Genomic DNA, 24,972 nt, shown 5'->3' with positions numbered 1-24,972 from the left:
TTCACCCTTACTGTGTAACTGATGACTGTATGTAGCTGTTATCTTCTGTATCCAGAGAACATCCCCTCCCCACAGTGCAGTCCTTCCTACATCCGTATTTCTACTGAATTGTGATTTTGTGGCCACAAAATAGGTCAACAGAGAAAAGGATGTCAATTTCATAAAGAACTATGTCCAGGAAGGCTGGGGGAAGTTGGGGACAGTGGACAGTATTGGCCAGTGGCTATTATACAAAAGGAACAGACATGACCATTTAGGTTGTGACCATTTGTTTGGTCATTATCATGACCAAGATAATCCTTGCTAACTCTGACAAAGGCCAACATTGGGAAGTGAGAGAAAGATGTGGAGTCAGCTTGAATTCCTTTAATACCTGAGTCCCTCCATGGCTGTCACGTACTAAGGGAGGGTCATTAACTATTCAGTTACTAACTCTCATCTCCTTGATCAACTGCCTCAAAATGGAACCAGCCAGTACAGTGCACTAAGTCAATGCCTAAAAAGATTAAATTCCCTCCACAATACCCGATTCATCCCCAAAAGAGTGTCATCCCCAGGCTAGATCAGCCTCATCCACACTCACAAAAGCCTACTCCCTTCAACATGAGTGGTTGGAATGAGTGGTTATGCTTTCCCTGCAGTAGATGCATCTGGTCTTAAATATCTATTCCTGTAACCTAAATTGCAAAGCATTTTCCAAAAGCCGTTGAGTTGTAGAATTTTTTAAATGTATTTGATTGCCAGATCTGCAAATTGGGTCAGTTTTCCAGGGCCTTATTCTTCCTTCTTTTCCACTGGGGAAGAGGAGAAGGAGGCAGCGACAGCTGGTGATTGAAACACGATCCTCCCTGGCATGTGAGTCTTGGCTATCTCTCCGTGTGTTATCCTGGCCAGGTCCCCTGGTGCCCCTGGCAACGCCTGGACCAAGGGCTGTCCTTGATGGCGGCCCTCTGGAGTCCACTAAGGTCAGGGTGAAACCATTGCAGCCAGCACCCCTGGAGCTCTGCATGGCTTTTAGTCACATCCGAGCCTCAGAGAAGTCTGTGAGAGAATTAGAGGAGGTCTAAGTATCCCCATTTCATAGATAAGCAAACTGGATGCAGAGAAGTGTCAAGGATGCAATTAGTTTGTACTCATCCTGGATCCTAACCCATATCTCCTTAGTCAAGTATTCTTTTCACAAAAACACATGGACATAAAAATGTCAGTAAGGAAAGGAATCTACACAAAGTAGTTTGTCGTGGTCCTCAGACCCATGAGAGGTGGGATTATTCCACACGATACTCTAACTTTCAAATGCAACAATGATTCATCTGGTCGCTGAAAAACTTTGTTTCCATTACCGGCATTGCCAAGAGATAGCTAGAAAAAATCAATATTTTGAGATATATTATATATCAATATTCCATATTATACACTCTAAAAATCTCTAAAATACAACTTGTATTTTTATGACTGAGTCCAGGATTTTTCATACTAATAGGTCATAGCACATTAATGTGGGTCATAAAGTCAATGTAATGGTTTACTGCCAGAATTAAAATGAAAAAATAGTGTAAGATGATAGAATTGAATTGAAAATATCAAAGTGTGTTGCACGTAGCAAAGGAAAGTACTGTTCTCTGAATCCTTTTGTTCACATGCTATGTACTGAACCACAAGGTTAAAAGTATTTTGTACTGAGTAGTCTTTCCCTTTTTCTTGCTTTCCCTCTCTTTCCTCTTTCTCTTTCCTTCTCTCTCTCCTTCTCTGTGTCTCTAGGAAAGGTACCCAACATCTGCCATCTTTTTCCTGTTTGTAGGTACCATTCCCAGCCCTCCCAACCCCTATCCTTCCTAACATCATCCTTCCCTCACCCGGGGTCTGGAGCAGACACTGTTCTCTACAGTTGATGTATTTATGCTCTTTCCTTTCTCCTCTTCACTGAAAAGGTCCGTTTGTAGTGCAAACTTTGAGACAGGGTTTGCTAGTTCTTTCTGTGCCTGATAAATGAATTACTGTATCTCTAAACCGTACTATTTCCATTTCAGGCAAGGCAACTCAAACTTGAAGACATGAAATCCCCAAGGAGAACCACTTTGTGCTTCATGATTATCGTGATTTTTTCTTCCCAAGCTACACTGAACTTGAATTTAGAGTCTATTGTTTATCCTTTGGTGAGTAAATCCATGTCTGCTGTATTTTCCCCGTCACATTTTCCTGATTTCCTGGGAATGTCACAGACGGAAATTGCTTTAAACAAATGTTTAGGGACTTTGAGAAAATGTCACAAATGGTGGGAGGGGGTGGTGAACATAAATGGATGTTAGGGTATCTACTGGGCTACAACTTGCCACACTGAAATCAGGGGTAGTGTCAAGGGAACATCCTCCTGGCTTCCCTCCTTAAAAGTTTGCCACTTCTAGGCCTGTAGCTCCACCCTGTGAAACTGACAACAACATCTATATAGCAGATTTTGAGGACTGAGCAGGACCTATGTTCTCAAAGGATTCACTTGAACAGGAGCATCAGACTAGAACACATTTCAAAAGGTGTTAATTTGTGTCTGTCAGATTGATGTAGTTGAAAGGGCCATAGATATGATCCAAGCTTATTGTTAACAAATTAGCCAGGTCCTTTACCTTTTGGAAGTTAATGGAAGTTTAGCTTAACTCAAGAGGGTGATAAGTACCCCCTTGTTCCTTGTGGGAATCCTTGGGATCTTCTTTCCTTAGGCTACTCCATGCACCAGAGACAGGGCATGTTACTGGTTATGAAATCTCACGAGACTGATGTGACTCTCTCTGTGTCTCAGTTTTCTCATCTGTAAAATGATGAAAATAAGAGTATTTATTTACTGATCTCTATGAGAATTAAGTTAGTTAATATTTATAAGATGCCTTAGAACTGTGCCTGGTACATTTTTTCACATCTTTATTGCAGTATAATTGCTTTATAATATTGTGTTAGCTTCTGCCATACAACAAAGTGAATCAGCTATACGTGCACATATACCCCCATATCCCCTCCCTCTTGCATCTCCCTCCCACCCTCCCTATCCCACCCTTCTAGGTTGTCACAAAGCACCGAGCTGATCTCCCTGTGCTATGCGGCTGCTTCCCACTAGCTATCTATTTTACATTCATGCCACTCTCTCACTTCATCCCCGCTTACCCTTCCCCCTCTCTGTGTCCTCAAGTCCATTCTCTATGTCTGCATCTTTATTCCTGTCCTGCCCCAGTTTCTACAGAACCATTTATTTTTAAATTCTGTATATATGTGTTAGCATATGGTATTTGTTTTTCTCTGTCTGACTTACTTCACTCTGTATGACAGACTCTAGGTCCATCCACCTCACTACAAATAACTCAATTTTGTTTCTTTTTATGGCTGAGTAATATTCCATTGTATATATATGCCACATCTTCTTTATCCATTTATCTGTCAATGGACACTTAGGTTGCTTCCATGACCTGGCTATTGTAAATAGTGCTGCAATGAACATTGTGGTACATGACTCTTTTTGAATTATGGTTTTCTCAGGTTATATGCCCAGTAGTGGGATTTCTGGGTCATATGGTAGCTCTATTTTTAGTTTTTTAAGGAACCTCCATACTGTTCTCCGTAGTGGCTGTATCAATTTACATTCCCACCAACAATGCAAGAGGGTTCCCTTTTCTCCACACCCTCTCCAGCATTTATTGTTTCTAGATTTTTTGATGATGGCCATTCTGACCAGTGTGAGGTGATACCTCATTGTAATTTTGATTTGCATTTCTCTAATGGTTAGTGATGTTGAGCGTCCTTTCGTGTGTTTGTTGGTAATCTGTATATCTTCTTTGGAGAAATGTCTATTTAGGTCTTCAGCCCATTTTCGGATTGAGTTGTTTGTTTTTTTTGATATTGAGCTGCATGAGCTGCTTGTATATTTTGGAGACTAACCCTTTGTCAGTTGCTTCATTTGCAAATGTTTTCTCCCATTCTGAGGGTTGTGTTTTTGTCTGGTTTATGGTTTTCTTTGCTGTGCAAAAGCTTTGAAGTTTCATTAGGTCCCATTTGTTTATTTTTGTTTTTATTTCCATTTCTCTAGGAGGTGGATCAAAAAGGATCTTGCTGTGATTTATGTCATAGAGTGTTCTGCCTATGTTTTCCTCTAAGAGTCTTATAGTGTCTAACCTTACATTTAGGTCTTTAATCAATTTTGAGTTTATTTTTGTGTATGGTGTTAGGAAGAGTTCTAATTTCATTCTTTTACATGTAGCTATCCAGTTTTTCCAACACCACTTGTTGAAGAGGCTGTCTTTTCTCCATCTTATAATCTTGCCTCCTTTATCAAAGATAAGGTGACCATATGTGCATGGTTTTATCTCTGGGCTTTCTATCCTGTTCCATTGATCTATATTTCTGTTTTTGTGCCAGTACCATACAGTCTTGATTACTGTAGCTTTGTAGTATAGTCTGAAGTCAGGAAGCCTGATTCCTCCAGCTCCGTTTTTCTTTCTCAAGATTGCTTTGGCTATTCCGGGTCTTTTGAGTTTCCGTACAAATTGTGAAATGTTTTGTTCTAGTTCTGTGAAAAATGCCATTGGTAGTTTGATAGGGATTGCATTGAATCTGTAGATTGCTTGAGTAGTATAGTCATTTTCACAATGTTGATTCTTCCAATCCAAGAACATGGTATATCTCTCCATCTGTCTCTATCTTATTTCTTTATTTATTTATTTTTATAAATTTATTTATTTTGGGGTGCACGGGCTTCTAATTGCGGTGGCTTCTCTTGTTGCAGAGCATGGGCTCTAGGCACGTGGGCTTCAGTATTTGTGGCTCACAGACTCTAGAGCGCAGGCTCAGTAGTTGTGGCACACAGGCTTTGTTGCTACGCGGCATGTGGTATCTTCCTGGACCAGGGATCGAACCCATGTCCCCTGCATTGGCAGGTGGATTCTTAACCGCTGCCCCACCAGGGAAGCCCTCTATCATCTTTAATTTCTTTCATCAGTGTCTTATAATTTTCTGCATACAGGTCTTTTGTCTCTCAGGTAGGTTTATTCCTAGGTATTTTGTTGTTGTTGTTGCAATATTAAATGGACGTGTTTCCTTAATTTCTCTTTCAGATTTTTCATCATTAGTGTATAGGAATGCAAGAGACTTCTGTGCATTAATTTTGTATCCTGCTACTTTATCAGATTCATTGATTAGCTCTAGTAGTTTTCTGGTAACATCTTTAGAATTCTCTATGTATAGTATCATGTCATCTTCAAACAGCGACAGTTTTACTTCTTCTTTTCCAGTTTGTATTCCTTTCACTTCTTTTTCTTCTCTGATTGCTGGGGCTAAAACTTCCAAAAGTATGTTGAATAATAGTGGTGAGAGTGGGCGACCTTGTCTTTTTCTTGATCTTACTGGGAATGGTTTCACTTTTTCACCATTGAGGACAATATTGACTGTGGGTTTGTCATATATGGCCTTTATTATGTTGAGGTAAGTTCCCTCTATGCCTACTTTCTGGAGGGCTTTTATCATAAATTGGTGTTGAATTTTGTCGAAAGCTTTCTCTGCATCTATTGAGATGATCATATGGTTTTTCTCCCTCAATTTGTTAATATGGTGTATCACATTGATTGACTTGCATATATTGAAAAATCCTTGCATTCCTGGAATAAACCCCACTTGATCATAGTGTATGATCCTTTTAATGTGCTGTTGGATTCTGTTTGCCAGTATTTTGTTGAGGATTTTTGCATCTATGTTCATCAGTGATATTGGCCTGTAGTTTTCTTTTTTTGTGACATCTTTGTCTGCTTTTGGTATCAGCGTGATGGTGGCCTCATAGAATGAGTTTGGGAGTGTTCCTCCCTCTGCTATATTTTGGAAGAGTTTGAAAAGAATAGGTGTTAGCTCTTCTCTAAATATTTGATAGAATTCAGCTGTGATGCCATCTGCTCCTGGACTTTTGTTTTTTGGAAGATTTTTAATCATGGTCTCAATTTAATTTCTTGTGATTGGTCTGTTTATATTTTCTATTTCTTCCTGGTTCAGTCTTGGAAGGTTGTGCTTTTCTAAGAATTTGTCCATTTCTTCCAGGTTGTCCAATTTTTTGGCATATAGTTGCTTGCAGTAATCTCTCATGATCCTTTTTACTTCTGCAATGTCAGTTGTTACTTCTTTTTCATTTCTAATTCTGTTGATTTGAGTCCTCCCTTTTTTTCTTGATGAGTCTGGCTAATGGTTTATCAATTTTGTTTATCTTCTCAAAGAACAAGCTTTTAGTTTTATTTATCTTTGCTATTGTTTCCTTCATTTCTTTTTCATTTATTTCTGATCTGATCTTTATGATTTCTTTCCTTCTGCTAACTTTGGGGTTTTTTTGTTGTTGTTCTTTTTTCTCTGATTGCTTTAGTTGTAATGTTAGGTTGTTTATTTGGGATGTTTCTTGTTTCTTAAGGTAGGATTGTAATGCTATAAACTTCCCTCTTAGAACTGCTTTTGATGCATCCCATAAGTTTTGGGTTGTAGTGTTTTCATTGTCATTTGTTTCTAGGTACTTTTTGGTTTCCTCTTTGATTTCTTCAATGATCTCTTGGTTATTTCATAATGTATTGTTTAGCTTCCATGAGTTTGTATTTTTTACAGTTTTTTTTCCTGTTATTGATATCTAGTCTCATAGCATTGTGGTCGGAAAAGATACTTGATACGATTTAAATTTTCTTAAATTTACCAAGGCTTGATCTGTGACCCAAGATATGATCTATCCTGGAGAATGTTCCATGAGCACTTGAGAAGAAAGTGTATTCTGTTGTTTTTGGATGGAATGTCCTATAAATATCAATTAAGTCTATCTTGTTTAATGTATCATTTTAAAGCTTGTGTTTCCTTATTTATTTTTATTTTGGATGATCCTTCCATTGGTAAAAGTGGGGTGTTAAAGTCCCCTACTATTATTGTGTTTCTGTCAATTTCCCCTTTTATGGCTCTTAGCGTGTGCCTTATGTATTGAGGCATTCCTACGTTGGGTTCATAAATATTTACAACTGGTATATCTTCTACTTGGATTGATCCCTTGATCATTATGTAGTGTCCTTCTTGTCTCTTGTAATAGTCTTTATTTTAAAGTCTATTCTGTCTGATATGATAATTGCTACTCCAGCTTTCTTTTGATTTCCATTTGCATGGAATATCTTTTTCTGTCCCCTTGCTTTCAATCTGTATGCGCCCCTAGGTCTGAAGTGGGTCTCTTGTAGACAGCATATATATGGGTCTTGTTTTTGTATCCATTCAGCCAGTCTACGTCGTTTGGTTGGAGCATTTAATCCCTTTATATTTAAGGTAATTATCGATATGTATGTTCCTATTATCATTTTCTTAATTGTTTTGTTTTTGTTATTGTAGGTCTTTTTCTCCTCTTGTATTTCCTGCCTAGAGAAGTTCCTTTAGCAATTGTTGTAAAGCTGGTTTGGTGGTGCTGAATTCTCTTAACTTTTGCTTGTCTGTAAAAGTTTTAATTTATCCATTAAATCTGAATGAGATCCTTGCTGGGTAGAGTAATCTTGGTTGTAGGTTCTTCCCTTTCATCACTTTAAATATGTCCTGCCATTCCCTTCTGGCTTGCAGTTTCTGCTGAAAGATCAGTTGTTAACCTTATGGGGATTCTCTTGTATGTTATTTGTTGATTTTCCCTTGCTGCTTTTAATATTTTTCCTTGTAATTAATTTTTGATAGTTTGATTAATATGTGTCTTGGAGTGTTTCTCCTTGGATTTATCCTGTATGGGACTCTCTGAGCTTCCTGGACTTATTTCCTTTCCCATGTTAGGGAAATTTTCAACTATAATCTCTTCAAATATTTTCTCAGTCCCTTTCTTTTTCTCTTCTTTTTCTGAAACTCCTATAATTTGAATGTTGGTGCATTTTATGTTGTCTCAGAGGTCTCTGAGACTGTCCTCAATTCTTTTCATTCTTTTTTCTTTATTCTGCTCTGCGGTAGTTATTTCCACTATTTTATCTTCCAGGTTACTTATCCGTTCTTCTGCCTCAGTTATTCTGCTATTGGTTCCTTCTAGAGAATTTTATATTTCATTTACTGTGTTTTTCATCATTGTTTGTTTGCTCTTTAGTTCTTCTAGGTCCTTGTTAAACATTTCTTGTATTTTCTCCATTCTATTTCCAAGATTTTGGATCATGTTTGCTGTCATTACTCTGAATTGTTTTTCAGGTAGACTGCCTATTTCCCCTTCACTTGTTTGGTAGATTGGGTTTTTACCTTGCTCCTTCATCTGCTGCATATTTCTGTGTCTTCTCATTTTGCTTAACTTACTGTGTTTGGGGTCTCCTTTTCACAGGCTGCAGGTTCATAGTTCCCATTGTTTTTGGTGTCTGCCCCCAGTGACTAAGGTTGGTTCAGTGACTTGTGTAGGCTTCCTGGTGGAGGGGACTTGTGCCTGTGTTCTGGTGGATGAGGTGGATCTTGTCTTTCTGGTGGGCAGGACCATATCCGGTGGTGTGTTTTGGGGTGTTTGTGAACTGAGTATGATTTTAGGCAGCCTCTCTCCTAATGGGTGGGGTTGTGTTCCTGTCTTGCTAGTTGTTTGGCATGGGGAGTCCAGCACTGGAGCTTGCTGGTCATTGATTGGAGCTGGGTCTCAGCGTTGAGACGGAGATCTCTGGGAGAGCTCTCGACATTGATATTACGTGGGGCCGAGAGGTCCCTCGTGGACCAATGTCCTGAACTTGGCTCTCCCACCTCAGAGGCACAGGCCTGACACCTGGCCAGAGCACCAAGACCCTGTCAGCCACACAGTTTTTAATTCTTCTGATTTTCCACAGCTCTACTTCCCATCTGTGTTTCAGCCAGTCGCACAGCTGATAGTGTTGAAGGGTCTCCTGCAGAGGCGGGGGGTGGCTGTGGCTCAATGCAGGGACAAGACACTGGCAGCAGAAGTTCTGGGAAGTACTCTTTGGTGTGAGCCCTCCTGTAGTCCTGATAATATAGTTTTTATTTTTGCAATAAATCTTTTCAGCAGTAGTGAGCAGAGCCAGGAATATGCTTGGTCAACAAAATAATGTTGAACACAGTCCTCTTAAAATCTGACTGCAGCCTCCATAAAAGTAAAATTATAATGATGAAACAGAAAAGGAAATTATAAAACAAAATTTTGGAAACAAAAAGACAAAATAGTCAACTGGCAATCAAATTGGAAAACTCAAGAAAGCTGAATCTTAAGCCAACAGTGGAGAAAGCTAGCTTAATATTCATCAAAATGTTGAGGAATTGATGAAACCCTCTGAAAGTGGGGCATGAAGAAAGTGCTGATACAAGGAGACTGGTTGAAGGATGTGTGAAAAGTGGTTGGGTCCCTATATCCCCTCTCCCATGCCATGAACTTGGGCAAGCTGCCCTCCCTCCACCCTGGCAGTAGTCTGGAAGTTTATTCTCTGGAGAGGGTAAAATGCAGGGTCTCCTTATCTGATACACTTGAATATAGTTACAGATGTATTCTTACAGAAGCAGAAACTCTCATGACTGACACACACAGGTTACATGAGATTTTCTCCAACAGGCATTCGGGAAAAAAAGAAAAGAAATATGAATCCTGACAGCCCTCCATCTACTGACCCAGTAAACTCCCTGTGCCTGATACATTTTTTTAAAAGGCTCTATCGGTGTTTACTATTATGATTTCTCCTCTTGTAATAGTATTTTTTTCTACTGGCTTTTTAAAAAGATACTTTAGCGCTACTTTATCCAGTCTGTCACTATTGTTAGAGCTTCGCTGGTAGATTTTACCATGAAAAAAATGTCTCTTTTTGCCCTGCTTGGAACTTTTCAATTTTAATTCTTTGTCTTATATTCCAGTGGTCAGTTCTGTTTTTTATTTGTGTTTGCCTGATCTTTGTTCTTTATTTTTTGTTTAGCTTTCAGTATATTCTTTTGTTTTACTGGTTCTCTTATAAACAAGGAATGTTTGAGGTTCGTTTTTGTTAATCTGACTGTGATTTGGGGAGTATAATTTATTCACATTTGATGTCATATTTAAAATGCTTGCTCTTACTTTCAGGATTTTTTTTTTTTTTTTTTTTTTTTTTTTTTGCGGTACGCGGGCCTCTCACTGTTGTGGCCTCTCCCGTTGCGGAGCACAGGCTCCGGACGCGCAGGCTCAGCGGCCATGGCTCACGGGCCCAGCCGCTCCGCGGCACGTGGGATCTTCCCAGACCGGTGCATGAACCCGCGTCCCCTGCATCGGCAGGCAGATTCTCAACCACTGCGCCACCAGGGAAGCCCCCAGGATGTTGTTTTATGAGTTTATGCATTTCCTTCCTCTCTTCTGTTTTTGTGTCTTTCTTTGTTTGGACCCAGGTTTTGTCTTTTTTATTTCTCTCATGACTTGGGAGGTATACTTTGTATGTCTTCTTCCAAACTCCGATATGCGAGATACAGGCCATGCAATCATATGCAGCAGCTTGCTCTTATAAATAGAGGAGGGAAACATTACTTTTCCTGTGAGTTTGCACAGTCAGTACAGAGCTCTACTTACCCCAAGCATGTGGGGAGAAAGCCAGAGCCTGAAGTGATCTCAGCAATGGGGTCAGCCTTACCTCTGTTCCAGAGTTTCCCAGTGTTCCTAGCTGCAGCAGTGCCCTCCCACTGTGCCAGCTCGGTCCTCATCACAGCATCCTTAACAAAGCCCCTCCATCTGCCTCCTGGCCCAGGCTGATCAGGGGATAGTCCTCCCAGGACTGCTGGCGGAACTTTAAATTTGTCTGCCTAAAAGCTCCCACCACCATGCCAAAAGGCCCCAATTGCCCCCTTAGATCTGCCTTCAAGATATAATATCTTGGGCTTCCCTGGTGGCGCAGTGGTTGAGAATCTGCCTGCTAATGCAGGGGACACGGGTTTGAGCTCTGGTCTGGGAGGATCCCACATACCCTGGAGCAACTAGGCCCGTGAGCCACAACTACTGAGGCTGCGCGTCTGGAGCCTGTGCTCCACAACGAGAGAGGCCATGATAGTGAGAGGCCCGCGCACCGTGATGAAGAGTGGCCCCCGTCTGCCACAACTAGGGAAAGCCCTCGCACAGAAATGAAGACCCAACACAGCCAAAAATAAAAAATAATAATAAAAGATATAATATCTTCATCCAGCCTAGAGGCTGATGACCTCCACTGGAGAGGTGCCCTTGAACTGCCTTATCAGCTCATGCTGCCCTGAGCTGCCACTCAGCTCCCACTTCTACCATTTTAAAAGCAACATGGGATGATGAGCTTTAAAAAAAAACTGTGGTAAATACAAAATTTACCATCTTCACCATTTTTAAGTGTATAGTTTGGTAGTGTTAAATATATTCACATTTTCGTGCAGCCAATCTGCCGAACCATCTTGCAAAACTGAAACTCTGTATCCAGTAAACAATACCTCCCTAGCTCTGCACCCCCTCGTTCCTGGAACTCACTGTTCTACTTTCTGTCTCCATGATTTTGGATGCTCCAAGTATCTCATACAAGTGGAATCATATAGTATTTGTCTTTTCATGACTGCCTTATTTCACTTAGAATGATGTCCTAAAAATATATTTATGTTGTAGTATGCATCAGAATTTCCTTCTTTTCTTAAGTCTGAATATGGATCCATTGTGTGTATATCCTACTTCGTTGATCCATTTATCCATCAAATGAATCGCATGGTAGTTTTTTTTTTTAATTAATTAATTTATGTATTTATTTTTGGCCGTGTTGGGTCTTCATTGCTGCTTGCGGGCTTTCTCTAATTGTGGCAAGCGGGGGCTACTCTTCGTTGCAGTACATGGGTTCCTTATTGCGGAGCACGGGCTCTAGGCAAGCGGGCTTCAGTCGTTGTAGCACGTGGGCTCAGTAGCTGTGGCCCGTGGGCTCTAGAGCGCAGGCTCAGTAGTTGTGGCGCACGGGCTTCGTTGTTCCGTGGCGTGTGGGATCTTCCCAGAGCAGGGCTCGAACCTGTGTCCCCTGCACTGGCAGGTGGATTCTTAACCACTGCGCCACCAGGGAAGCCCCTAAAAAAGCAGTTTTCTTCACCCGATTCTAGACCTGCTAAATCGGATTACGGGAGGGAGAGAGGTGATCTTTATGCTCACAAAGATTTGAAATGCTCTGCATGAGAGGATTGAAATGTACCTTGATTTTAACCCACAACTGCCGGCAGCAAGTCCTTAATTTTTTAGCACCCCTGCAAAACGGGAGAAATGAAATCTCAGCTTGGGAGAGCTTCCCAAAGGTGACCATCAGTAGTCATCATCTCCTGGGCAGAGTTCCCCAGCAGCAAGCCATGAAGAGTGGACAGAGAAAGCTTCCTGGTGGCTCCCTTTCCCCACCCCCAAGCCCCAGGGAGGATGGAGACAGCAAGGCAGTGGAAGAACTTTTCCCTTCTGCCCAGGCAGAGAGCCAGAGAAGGCTCCAGGGCAAGCCACACAGGAACCAGCCCTATACATTGACTTTGTTATTTCTTGGTTTCCGCACGTTTCGGTAGACCTGAAATCATCTCACTGCAAACGAGGCAGCACCCTGGGCTTTGGAAATTCCAATCATCAGCCATCATTCCTCTGTTCGTTTCTTCAAGACCATTTGTGAACTCTCAGGTCCTTCCACAGTTCCTGTGGACGTGAATACTAGTCGTTGAAAAGAAGGAGGGGGTGGAGGAGACAATAGAGAAAGAAAGAGAAAAGGCACTAGTTAAGAGATACTGGGTCACCAAGAGGAACCAAGTTCCCCCACAGTTTCTGGGGTATCTCCTGATAAGACGACGCCATACCTATGTGGATAGGCGCAAACTTAGGATGCAGGCTAGCTGGGTTTGAGTCCTGATTCTGCCATTTCAAGGCTGTGTGACCTTAGGCAAGTTATTTGACCTCTCTGCACCTGTGTTTTCTCATCCGTGAAATGCAGATAATAACGGTATCTACGCCTTAGATTGTCATGAGGATAAAATAAATAAGCACACACCAAGTACTTAACAGTGCCTGGCACAGGGTGTTGAAGAAGTCTTAGGAATTATTATTTTTGTTATCATTATGATGTGAGATAACTAGGAAAAAAATGGTAGAGACCACAGATGGCAGAGCTCTCTCTCTCTCAGGTGGTGTTCATTGGTGCATGGGGTTCATGGTAAAGCACACACCCTGGAGGGCAGGGGTTATCTGGCTCTTCTCCTGAGACTTAAGGAAGTTTGGATTGGGAGACACATCATAGGAAAATTCACTTGGAGGCAGGGATGAGCTAGGAGCCCCATATCAGGTCAAGGTAAGGTTATAAGCTACGGAGCTGGCAGTGAACCCAGCAGCAAAGCCAATCAATGTCAGTTCTTAAACAAAGAAGCCACATGATGACAGTAGATGAGCTTTATGGAGATGAAGCAAGGGGCAGTATGCAGATGGGGGGGGTCCATGTGAATGGTGCCCCCAGGACAGCGTGATGCCCTGCCCCAGAATAGCACTTACTCTGTCATCAAAACTATTCTAGTGCTTTACATTGATTAATCATTTAATCCTCGCAACAATCTCTTGAGGTAAGCTATTTTGATCGCTCTACTTTAGGTGAGTACTGAGGCACTGAGAGGTTAAGTAACTTGCCCAAGGTCACACAGCCATTTTATGGCAGAGTTAAGATTTGAATTCAATTTCTGCAGAGTCCTTATGCTTAATTGTTGTACTATATGATCTAACTAACATTTATTAGGAGCTTACTATGTTCCACGTTGCGGTTGGCTTATTTCTCATAACAATTCTATGAGGTCAGCACTATTATTATTCCATTTTACAGAAAAGAAAACTGAGGCTCAGAGAGGACAAGTAACTTCCTCGAGGTCGCATAGCTAGTAAGAGCCTGTACCCAGGCATTCTGGCTCTAGAGCTGTCTCTCAAAGCCCCCACCTCAGAAGGCAACCGTCGAACCATCTAGGAGAAAAAGGACCAGAGGAGGAGAAAATAATTTCTAAGCATGCACAATCTAAACAACCCTAATGCTGCAGAAATATTAGGGTGGGGACAGGCTGAGTGTGGAGGAGAGGTCGTGAGACTCGTCTAAAAGGTCATGCGAATGACCCAGGGTTCAAGTCTCAGTACAGTGGAGGACAGCATCATTTATATTTCTTGACAGACCTCAAGCTGCAGGAACTCTGAGAAACTCAGATAGGCTGATTTCTTCTGCTCCTGCATCTAGAGACTGGTCTATAAAAAGTCGATGCCCAGATCATGCCACAGAGACGAATCCATTTCATTTTCCCGACCCTTCAATCACCGGTTGCCCGCCATCCCCGGGGCACAAGGTGCTGACCCAGAATCTGCAGCCCTACCCTCAGCTCGAACATCCCGGGGCACGTGAACAGAGAACCATTGTGAAAAGACGTCTCTAACACTCACTGACTGTTTTCTAAAATGTTCTTTCAGCTTCTCCATGAACATGAACTATCAGGGGAGGACCCAGTAAGGCAAAAACGAGCTGGTATGTAACCTTTTGCTTAGCCATTTTTCTAGTAAATCCTATCAAATGACATTTGTTGTAACTTTTTGAAACACTGGGATCCACATAATTCAGTCTCTGAGCACCTCAGTGTTCAATTTCTGGAAGTAACTGCAAAGGAACTCCATTCTCCATCAAATGACATTAAAGGGGTCTTATCAGCACATTCAAGGCTCGTGTCCTCTCCCATCACCTCTCCTCAGAGCCTGAAGATTTCCCCGAGGCCCCTTCCTTCAGCTGCCCTCCGCCACCACCACAAAGCCTGCTACTCTCTTCTCAACCCAGCAGCCTTGCCTTTTTTCTTTCCTTTCTTTTCTTTTAACCTCATCTCCTCTCACTCAGCACTTTATTCTGTGGATCAGTTGAATCGCTAGACCCAAGTCCTTTTCTGCCTGCCACTCTGGTTTCCCTCTGAATGCCCAAGAAGCTGTCTGGAAAACACAGGGCTCTGCCCTTTGGAGGGTTGGGGGCAGGTGAGAGCTGTGAACACCTGCACGGTGATCCGCAGTGTCCCCTCCCTCGTGTGGGACCCTGAGCAGGTGGATACATCTGGAGGCTGCATTTCCCAAGGACCAGCTCCTCCTTCCACCACAGCAACCTTGCAAAAGCATCAACCTGATTTTCTCATTTCCCTGCCGAAAATCCTTCAAGGGCTGCCAATTGCTTTGGAGATAAAATCTGATTATCCGCTCACTGGACCCTGTGTGCTTTGCCCACTCCCTCTCCTCTGCTGCTTTTCACAGAGTCAGCATCTCACCCACCGCCCCTCTTTCCTTGTCTGGGGGGACTCAGTTCACAGAGGCTCCTGCCCTGGAAGGTCTGCCATCGATTCCCCAGACAGGGAGGGGCTGTTTTCCTGGGTTCCCATTACCCACAATACATCCTCGTAGCCCAACATTTATCCCAATACATTGTAATTCTTTTGCTTCCTGTTTGCCACTCCCAGGAGACATGAGCTGCCTTGAACCCTCTTCCTCTCCGCAGCCTGGCATGTAGCCCAGTGTCCCAACAGATGAGTGAATCAAGAGAAGGCGTGTCTCTGTCATAGCTGTCCCTGTGTGAGTTCAGAGGATATGTTCCTTTTTGCTAAGAGTCTGCTGGCTTCGTGGCTGCACCAACCTTCTAGAAAGTTCTTCACTTGTAACATTGGGACTGAATCCTTTTCCAGGCATGCTGGGACTTGATCTGTTCAGTCTGGTGGTCTAAAAGAGACTTTAGGCTGCCGGAGGGAGGAGGCTTGCCCTGAGGGCAGGATAAAGGCGTCCACTAGAGCCCTTTACAGGGCCATAACAAGATCCGCATGCTGTCCCGTGCGTGAAATGAGAATTCATTACAATACAATAATAGTAATTATTACTATTAATACTATTAATAAATACAATAGTATTACTACTTAATACTATTAAGTATTAATATTAATTAATATTTAATATTAATACTTAATACTATTAATACAATAGTATTAAGCTCTTGAAATGCTCGCCGGAAGTTCATACCATTGGTCCTCTCTCCTTCCCTTCCTTCCCTTTTTTTTCTATTTTAACCTTGTTTTATATTCCTATGGATCCTCACTCGCCCTCCTCTCCTTCCCTAAAGTGATCTATAGCACAGACTGTACTTCCTGTGCTTTAAAACAAGCATTATCACCTCTACCCCCCACCCCCGACACCCCCTTGAACCCTCCCACTCCCATGACAGGAACAGGACCAGAGATGTCCCCACTCAATATTTTGAAAGACTTCTCTTCTTAAAATCAAACCACTTGAGTTAAGCTCCAGCTCCAGGTTCTGCCAGCTTCTTCTAGGGCTCAGGCTGCCACCTGCCTTGGAACCAGTTGGTGACCCTACACCTGGAAAAGTAACATCTTCCGGCACCTCCGGGCCTAGCTATTAGTGATCCTTGGTGACAGCGTGAGAGGTTAGCCCTCAGAGAGGAAACCACTTCCACTTCTAAGGATTTGACATTCCAAAATTTTTCCAGACGTGCTTTCATTAAAAAAAATCACGATAATGATAAATCACCATGAAAACATGTTTTCCATTTTTTATACATGGTTTGGGCCTCTAGGGTCATTTTGGAAGTGTCAATGACTCAACCCATCATCTGCAGAAGAAGGATTGGCCTTGGTACTTGTACAAATTCACTGAAGTAAGAACTGGTCATGGAAAGGTCCAGGCACTGGGCCGCAGATTCTCAGAATATAAGTTGCAATTAAGAGCGTCGCTCTCCGGGAAAACTAGGAAAGCAAGCAATAGGAGGGTTACATTCGGCACATGCCACTCAGAAGTGTCTGTGTTCTGGAGCCTTCATGCCAGAAAGGGGCAAACAAAGTTTCCAAGAGAAAGAGAATTCTCAAAAGGAATTTCCTTTTGAGGCACTGGACCAACTCTTTAGAGCTTTAAAGTTTGATCCTTTAAAGGTAGGATCAATACTCACATTTATTCTCAGAGCTATGGACTTCTTCCTCTACCACATATTATGTATCACACATGTATCACACACATCCAAACACACACACACATATATACATACATACAAATATACAAATATATTTTTACTGTACAGGGTTGTTGAGAGGATTAAATAATATTATGTACTTCTTTTTTAAATGTTAATATAGTTATCGGGGGGGTATTTGATGTTTTTGTTTTAATGGTTTTTAAAATTAAAAACAAATTTAATTGACTTATTTATAAAAATATTGCATTTGACAGAGCCTGAAATATACCTGGTACAGAGAAGGTTTTGTAGAACTACTGAAGGCAGGAGGTTGGAAGCCACAATATTAGCGTTTTAGGAAAACTATCTCAAAACTCTGTGGGGGCAGAGAAACCTTCACCAAAAACTCGGAGGCCAGAGGCCAGAAGAGTATGAACCTGCTTGTTAGTGGCTTTTGGGGAGTAGAGGGAAATAAGCACCCATCAAAGCCTCCAGAATTCTGTCCTGATTCCAACAGGAAGTGGATTCTAGACCAGCCGAGAGGCTGGCACAGAGAAGGCTTTGGTGGAAGCCATCTGAAGTGAAAATTTGCCAGATGGTTACGGTTGAAGGAATCAGATGAAGAGGTTAGTTCCGGGAGACGAGCAAGGACGTTCAGCAGAGCGGACCGCCATCAGCCCTGGTACCTGGAATGACGTTAGGAAGGGAACATGGCAAATGCTTGTGGGAGACATTTGGAGAATTGGGTCAAAAGGACTTGGGGATAGACTTGACATGGGGGTGACAGGGAGGGATGATCTATATGATACTTGGGAGTGCACAGACCCCGGTGACTGGGGAGGTGGAGGCCACAGGTAGAAGCCCGAGCTGGAAAGAAAATCTTATTTTGGAAGTACAACAGTCAGCGGGAAATTTAGTCTTAAGGGCAATCTTCACAGGGGACTGAAAGCAGAAGTTTCTTGGGAATTCCCTGGGGGTCCAGTGGTTAAGGCTCTGTGCTTCCACTGCAGGGGGACACGGGTTCGATCCCTGGTTGGGGAATTAAGATCCCGCATGCTGCATGGTGCGGCCAAAAATAAATAAAGTGCCGGGATGGACTGATTTTAAAGTTTGTTTTTTTTTTTTTTTTTTTTAAAAAGAGGCTTCTTAGGTTGGAAGTAATGCAAATGTGTCCTCAGCATCAATTATGAACTTCCCCATGTCAGATTTCTGAGCCTAAATGGGAATGTGTCTTGGGTCCTGGGCTGAAGAGTCCCCACTGGTTCTTCTTTGGTTTCAAAAGGAATGGTTGGTAGGAGAAAGGGAGACCCAGGATGCCCTAAGCCCGAGCTGGAGGCACTCACATCTTCACAGATTCAGTGAGAGCAAGGTTCCTACCAGACTGGGTTGCCAGCTGCCAGCTCGGAAATCCTGACCTTTCTGAAGACCTGCAGCCCGGCCGGATGTGCTGTCTCTTTTTGATCTGTGTTCAGGAAATGCTATGCATTCTTCAGGTTGAGGAACAGATTTGGGGATTTTCCTGGCTTTAATCTTTCTTTTGATAACTTGTGGCATTTTGTGCTCTGAGCAGGCAGTAGTGGTGGCAAAGTAAGAAGAGGAAGCTGGTGCTCTCTGCCTGGTGGGTTTTTTTTTTTTTTTTTTGCTTGCCTATCTCAAAAGTGAGACCTGATTGGAAGAGAATTAGGTTTATTTGACCTACCAGCAGATGGCTGCATAGATGATAATCCTTATGCTTATTAAGGTCAGTATTATTATTTCTAAGCGCTGTTTCAGAATGGCTACTATATGCCAGGCAATTGGCTAGCGGTCTTCATACCCCAACTCCTTAACAACAAATTCTGCAGAGAAAATAGTGCTCCTAATTTACAGATGAGCAAAGCGTGGCTCACAGGGGTTCAGTAGCCTCCCAGGTGAGAGGGCATTTACCCCAGCTCTCTCTGGCTCCAAGTCCTAGCTCATAGTTAAGAGTCAGAGTTTTCAACATGAACTTTCTGGATCCTGCCTGTGAGATTCCGTGCCATGATTTTTTTTTTTTTTTTTAAGCAAAGAAGCGTTTTTAATATTTAATTAGTATACATTTATTAAGCACCTATTGGGCACAAAGAACATAAAACATGCTGACTGCTGCTATCAACATTTAATCTGGTTGTAAGGATAGGATATGCACGCACCATAAGTTAAATTCCAAGTTTGTAATATCAGAAGCAGAATCATCCCATATTGGGAGCCAGAAAAAGGCAAAGCTACTGCCTAGAAAATGGTAGGAGCTACCGAGAGGTAGGTCTGGGCTAAATGTGAGTTTCTAACAGAACTAACTAAAGGTGGGTTGGACCGTCTTATGTGGAGGTGAGTTTCATGTCATGCCAGGTAGTTAAGCCAATCTGAATAAGCACCTAGCAGGAGTGTTCATAGAGGGCATCATGGCATCGGACGAGTGGTGACCCAAGATGATCTTTAAAATACTCAAACAACTTCACGATGCCTTGATTCTGTGAGCCCTCAGGTCACTGAGCACACATAGGCTCAGAGAGTGACCAGGAAAGAATTGATTGAGGTTGAGGCATGAAAGAAGGAGCAGAAATGGGGCAGAAGAAGGGAGGGAGGGGGGAGCTCCAGGCAGAGGGGATACGAGGAGATTAATGACGGTCTGGGGCTTTTTCTTATGCATACATTGCAGAAGGAAACCGCGTTCTCTCTAACCACATTTAGAGGAAGTTTACGCAGCTGTGATTCTCGGAGCAGATTTGTTGAGTGAGGGGCACTAGCATCACTTGACATGGGGCTGACTTTGATGATTTGGGTGTATGATGAGCTAGTAGAATTGATTCTTTTCTCCAGGCTGCACAGCCCATTGTTTTATGCCACAGTGCTGGCCTCCCTCTCCCCCATCCATGCCTGCCCCCCAGACCATAGCTTGGGGTTCTGGCAGTTTTCCCCTGTGTGAACAAACCTTTCAAAGCCTAAAGGGAGAACAGGATCTTTGACTCTCTCCTGACAAAGGTACAGCAGATCCAGGTGACGCTGCCAAATTGGTACCTACGAGAACATGTCAAGAAAAAAGCAGAGCAGGTAGCTTTTAATATTTACCTGCTACAGGACTAAGGGGGAGAAAGGAGAGCCAAATCTTCCGTGATAAAGACGCATGGGCCCCTTTGGTCAAGAGAAAACCACACGAACCTCATTTCTCCTGAGTGATGTCAGCAGGCTTCACTCTCTTGCAGGTGAGAGATTCCCTTGTACATTGACTTAGGCCCCGACTTCTGAGAAGCTGTAATTACCAGTAGAGTGGCCAGGCAAAAAGAGTCTTGTTTGCTTAAACACCTGTGATGAAGACCCAGAACTGCTTGTCACGGTGTGTGGCCAACTTTCCAGAAATGTCTCTTTAAGATAAGTGCTGTGTGGTGGGCAGTGATTAATGGGAAAGGAGGGGGGAAATCCTGGTTGGTTTGTGCCTCCCAAGCCAGGGATAGGCCTGCATCTGTGACACTGATGACCCCTGGAATGTGCTACCTTCTACTAGGGCATCGGTGAGTCAGAAGAACTCAGACAAACAACACCAGGGCGAAGGAGCCCGAGGCAAAGAGAACACATTGAACTGTCTGGAATCAGGTGGTCCAGAGGCAGCAGAGAAGCATGGAAGGGCCTCTAAAATACACACTTACACAGAGTGGGAGGAACCTTCCTGCTCCTCCCGGGTCCCTTGTAGGCTGGGGCAAGCCCTCCAGCATCACTTTCGGAAGCTCTGAAGTCCTCAGGTCTGGAGGAGGTGAGGTGGACAGGGCGTGGCCTTTCGACCCCAAATCTTGGGCCCCCGACCCCACCCTACACAAGTCATACTAATCCTGAGCATGCGGGCTTCTTCCCTTAAACTCAGATGCTCTCCCTGGGCATTACAGGGACTGGAGGCCCAGTGGCGTTTCCGTGTTCTGCTTGCCCATAACACCATGACGCTTTGGGTTCAGGGTCAAGCCAACGGTCACTGGTAGGTCCAGCCAAGCTCTCTCTATCTTTGAAGTTATTAATTACTGCACGCCCACCCGACCTCCAAAACATCCTTTATATTCTCTTTTCCTGAGGAACACGTGGCACCATTAAGGGAGAAATGATTCTACCAGTCACACCGTCAGAGTGAGGTAATGGAAAGAACCCCGTTCTAGAAGTCCAGAGACCCAAGTTCTGGGCCTGTGGACGCCACCAAGAAGCAGCAGGAACTGGGGCAGGTCATTTACTCTTTGGGGGAATCATTTTTCTCATGCCTAAAAGCAGAGATTTCTGGGACTAACTTATAAAGATTCTACTTTAACTCACCTGGGTTGAGGCTCCACAATATCTCTGTGTGTAGAACCCCTACGTGTGGATAATCATCAGTCAGGAGTGGGAACCCCTAGAATAGATGATTTCCAAGGGCAAGCCTGTAGCCTTCTGAGTTACTATGGTGTTTTTGAGCCTGTTTGGAAGCATTGACCATTTTCAAGAAGACATTTCTTTCTCTATTAAATGTTCCCCATCCTTATCAGTCTCTATGGAGAACTGATACTCAGGCTGAGGGTTATTCTGAAACTCCCGTAGAAGTTGTCAAGAACATAAAAGGTGGCCGAGGGGAAGGGGGTCTTAGGGACTGGTGCTTTTTTTTTTTTTTTTTTTTTTTTTTTTTTTTTTGCGGTACGCGGGCCTCTCACTGTTGTGGCCTCTCCCGTTGCGGAGCACAGGCTCCGGACGCGCAGGCTCAGCGGCCACGGCTCACGGGCCCAGCCGCTCCGTGGCATGTGGGATCTTCCCGGACCGGGGCATGAACCCGCGTCCCCTGCATCGGCAGGCGGACTCTCAACCACTGCGCCACCAGGGAAGCCCGAGGCTGGTGCTTTAATTAATATTTGCACAAATGCCATAGACTAGACCTCGCTAAAGTCACAGGAACTGTCCTCTTCGTGGTATTTGAAGCTTTTGGCTCAGGTCCTTGTAGGATCTAAGCGGAGGAACTACCTTGGCTTCCGTGGGGAATGATGACATCCAGGAAGCACCACGTGCTTTTCAGGCACATGCTCGTTCTCCAGTGACGTCTGTGAAGAGCAGAGAGAGGTGGGCTCAGGGATGGGTGATACTAACGGCCCTCAGGCTGGTATTGAAATCATGCTGGGATCAGACCCTGGGAGGCAATAATGCAGGTGATGGAGTGGGTGATACGGGATTGTTACTGACCTCACTCATCTCAAAAGCAGCTACCGTCCAGGAAATCCTGTTTACATTCATTCCTGGGAGGAGAGTAGACTGACCACAGCAAAGAGGATCCTGGAGCTTCTGAATCCTCCGGAGGGTATAAACACTGCTGCATTACTTTTCAGGAAAAAGAATATGCTCTAAAACAGAGTTTATAGATATCATGCAGCCACCCTCCTTGCAAATGTTCCCAGCAGGCCACATACTATGTCTAGGGTTAGGATCACTCAGATTAAGATTAGCAGTCCTTCCAGGAAGCTTGTTTGCATCACAGAACCGTTTGCAAATCAGAAAGAAAACAGGAAATTTCAAGCAATGCCATAATATCGTGACAAACTGAGATTCCGCACTGTGTTTTAAAAGTCACTGTGTTCTACTTGTAAATACATTTTTATAAGGAGGAAACATACCGTAAGATGCATTCCTAATTTTAAGAAAATGTGCACAGACATTTTTTACAGTTTGAGTTAATTACAGCAAGTTGAAGGATGCCAAAATGAAATAATTCTCAACAAGGTTGATGAGTAAAACCAAACTCCTAGACAAACATAGTTTACAGCTGTAAGTGGACAAATATTACCATTTTCTACCATAAACATTTATCAGTTGGAGTTTCCTATAGTAAACTTACTCCATTTTAGTGTTTCTCATGAATAATCCTTGGAATATTTAAAACAAATCTTGTGATATTATGGGGGAAATTCTTTGTCTTTTTAGAAAACAGACATAGAATTTTAATGTTATGGTTTTATATATATACATACATATATATATATGTATCGTACTTCCAGATTTTACTTATATTTTAAAGTAGAAGTCTTGCAGGTATTCACTAATCTTTTCCTTATTTGACTGACAAGATAAAATAAGCCACAACTGGTCTTCTCAAGGCATCTCTATTAAAAATTCTCCTATTTTTTGAAGGTTCTTCATTAGCTACTAACCAAGCCTATGGCTTCTGTTCCAATTATATATTTCAACCAGGAATGAGCCAAAGATTCTGGCCATGACAGAAAGGTGAATCTGTGACTCAATTCAAAAATCTCAGGTTTATCAAGAATTGATTGGACATGAATTTATTATGTGCTGGGCTCCATGCCAGATGGAGTGGTTAAGGCCATGAGAAGTGAAAGAATCAGTTCCTGCCCTTGAGAACTTACAACCAACAGCCCAGACATGATGTAATAGTGGTAATTATGCAGGAACATTCCAATAGATCTATTGTCTGGCTTGCCTGGATTGGGAAGCAGACTCATCTAGAATGCTAGCGGGGCAACCAGTCTTGAGACAATTTGGAAGAACAATGAATTGCTGAAGATCTCTTTTATTTTAATTTCCAATTTGCCAATTTTGCTTTTGTTGAGTACCTAGCATGTGCTGGACACCAGAGATACAGAGTAAGAACAAAGAGCCCATGCTGTGCACACAGGCTAAAAACAAAGGGAATTAACTACATGACTTTTCCCAGAGGTCTTCAAGCAGTGCATGCATCCTTCAGCTCTCAAAATACATGCATGACCATTGAATGATGTCAGAAACATACTGACTCATGCTGGTGAGTCAGGACCATGGCTTTTATTGTCCAGACATTTGCCAAGCCTCCCTGCGGGGTCTCCCTGCTTCTATTCGTGTCCCGTTCGAGTCCATTCTCCATACAGTCACCCTTGGCCTTGGACACCAAGGAGGGTGTGGGAATGGAGAGGATGGACAAGTCCTGAGCTTGGCCTGTGAAGCTCTCAAATGGCCAGAGACCACAGCACTGATACAAGCTAGATCTGTTGCCTTTCTCCTCTAATATAGCAGAGTAGTAGAGAGGAAGAATCATGAAGGGAGGGCTTGGTGGTGATCAGTAAACAAACTTCTTTTTCTCTAAAAAAGTTCATTAGAAATTCTTAAAGGCTGATGTGTCTGGCATCCACATGTCACCGTCATTAGCTTTTTTTTTTTTTTTTAATTTTAATTTTTATACTTTTTTATTTATTTAACTGCACCACGTGGCACGGGGGATCTTAGTTCCCCGACCAGGCATCGAACCCATGCCCCCTGCAGTGGAAGCACGGAGCCCTAACCACTGGACCCCAGGGGACTCCCAGGAAACTTCTGCTTTTTGTTTTATATTGGAGTCTAGTTGATTTACAATGCTGTGTTGGTTTCAGGTGTACAGCAAAGTGATTCAGTTATACATGTACATATATCTATTCTTTTTCAGATTCTTTTCCCCTATAGGTTATCACAGAATACTGAGCAGAGTTCCCTGTGCTCCACAGTAGGTCCTTGTTGGTTATCTAGCTTATATAAAGTAGTGTGCGTCTGTTTATCCCAACCACTTAATTAAAACGTCATCGGCTTTAAGTGCTGAAAGGTCCATCGTGTTCTCTCTCTGCCCGCCACGGGGAGTTCTCACAGCCTTCGTATGCTTTCGTTCTAGTTGCCATGAGCAGTCCTGCAGCCCAAGAATTCACTGTCGGTGTTGAGGTCAGTTTTGAAGATGCCTCCTTCCTGGAGCCTGGCAAAGCTTACTTGAATAGCCTCAGTTTTCCAGTTCAAGGGGATGACACTGGCCCAGCTACCAACATTTTGAGCATTGAGGTGGCTACAGGTGAGTAAAAGACCCATTGCTTGAAATAGGAGGATTGGGCCAATCAGGAGAAACGTTGCTCTGAGCTCCTTCCTGTTAGAGGGGGATGTGGGGTGTGGAGGGGGGTGGCCTGGGGAGAGTTGACCTCAGAGAGGAGGTAATAGGATGGCTGGGTAAGGAAGATTAGACTTACTGACCGTGATGCTCATATCTAAGCACCAAATTTTCTCCCTTCCCCTCTTCCTGTGCCTCCCCCACCCACTCTCCCAACAGCTT

At 43.1% G+C, this 24,972-nt stretch overlaps 1 protein-coding gene across 21 annotated transcripts in view; it reads left to right on the top strand.

Annotated features, from left to right (window-relative positions):
- The window catches only part of ADGRF5 (adhesion G protein-coupled receptor F5), a 111,727-nt gene that overhangs the window by 49,886 nt on the left and 36,869 nt on the right, over positions 1–24,972 (top strand). For all 21 annotated transcript variants that reach the window (XM_067006360.1, XM_067006349.1, XM_067006348.1 and 18 more), the window contains 3 exons: positions 2,031–2,156; positions 14,390–14,444; positions 24,547–24,717. In XM_067006360.1, the coding sequence (XP_066862461.1) occupies positions 2,031–2,156; positions 14,390–14,444; positions 24,547–24,717 (352 nt within the window). The remainder of the gene's footprint in view (positions 1–2,030; positions 2,157–14,389; positions 14,445–24,546; positions 24,718–24,972) is intronic.

The sequence above is a fragment of the Kogia breviceps genome, chromosome 10 (genome assembly GCF_026419965.1).
Source record: "Kogia breviceps isolate mKogBre1 chromosome 10, mKogBre1 haplotype 1, whole genome shotgun sequence".
Classification (NCBI taxonomy): domain Eukaryota; kingdom Metazoa; phylum Chordata; class Mammalia; order Artiodactyla; family Physeteridae; genus Kogia; species Kogia breviceps.
The sequence above is the reverse complement of the archived record's forward strand: the minus strand, read 5'-3'. Positions and strand labels throughout refer to the sequence as shown.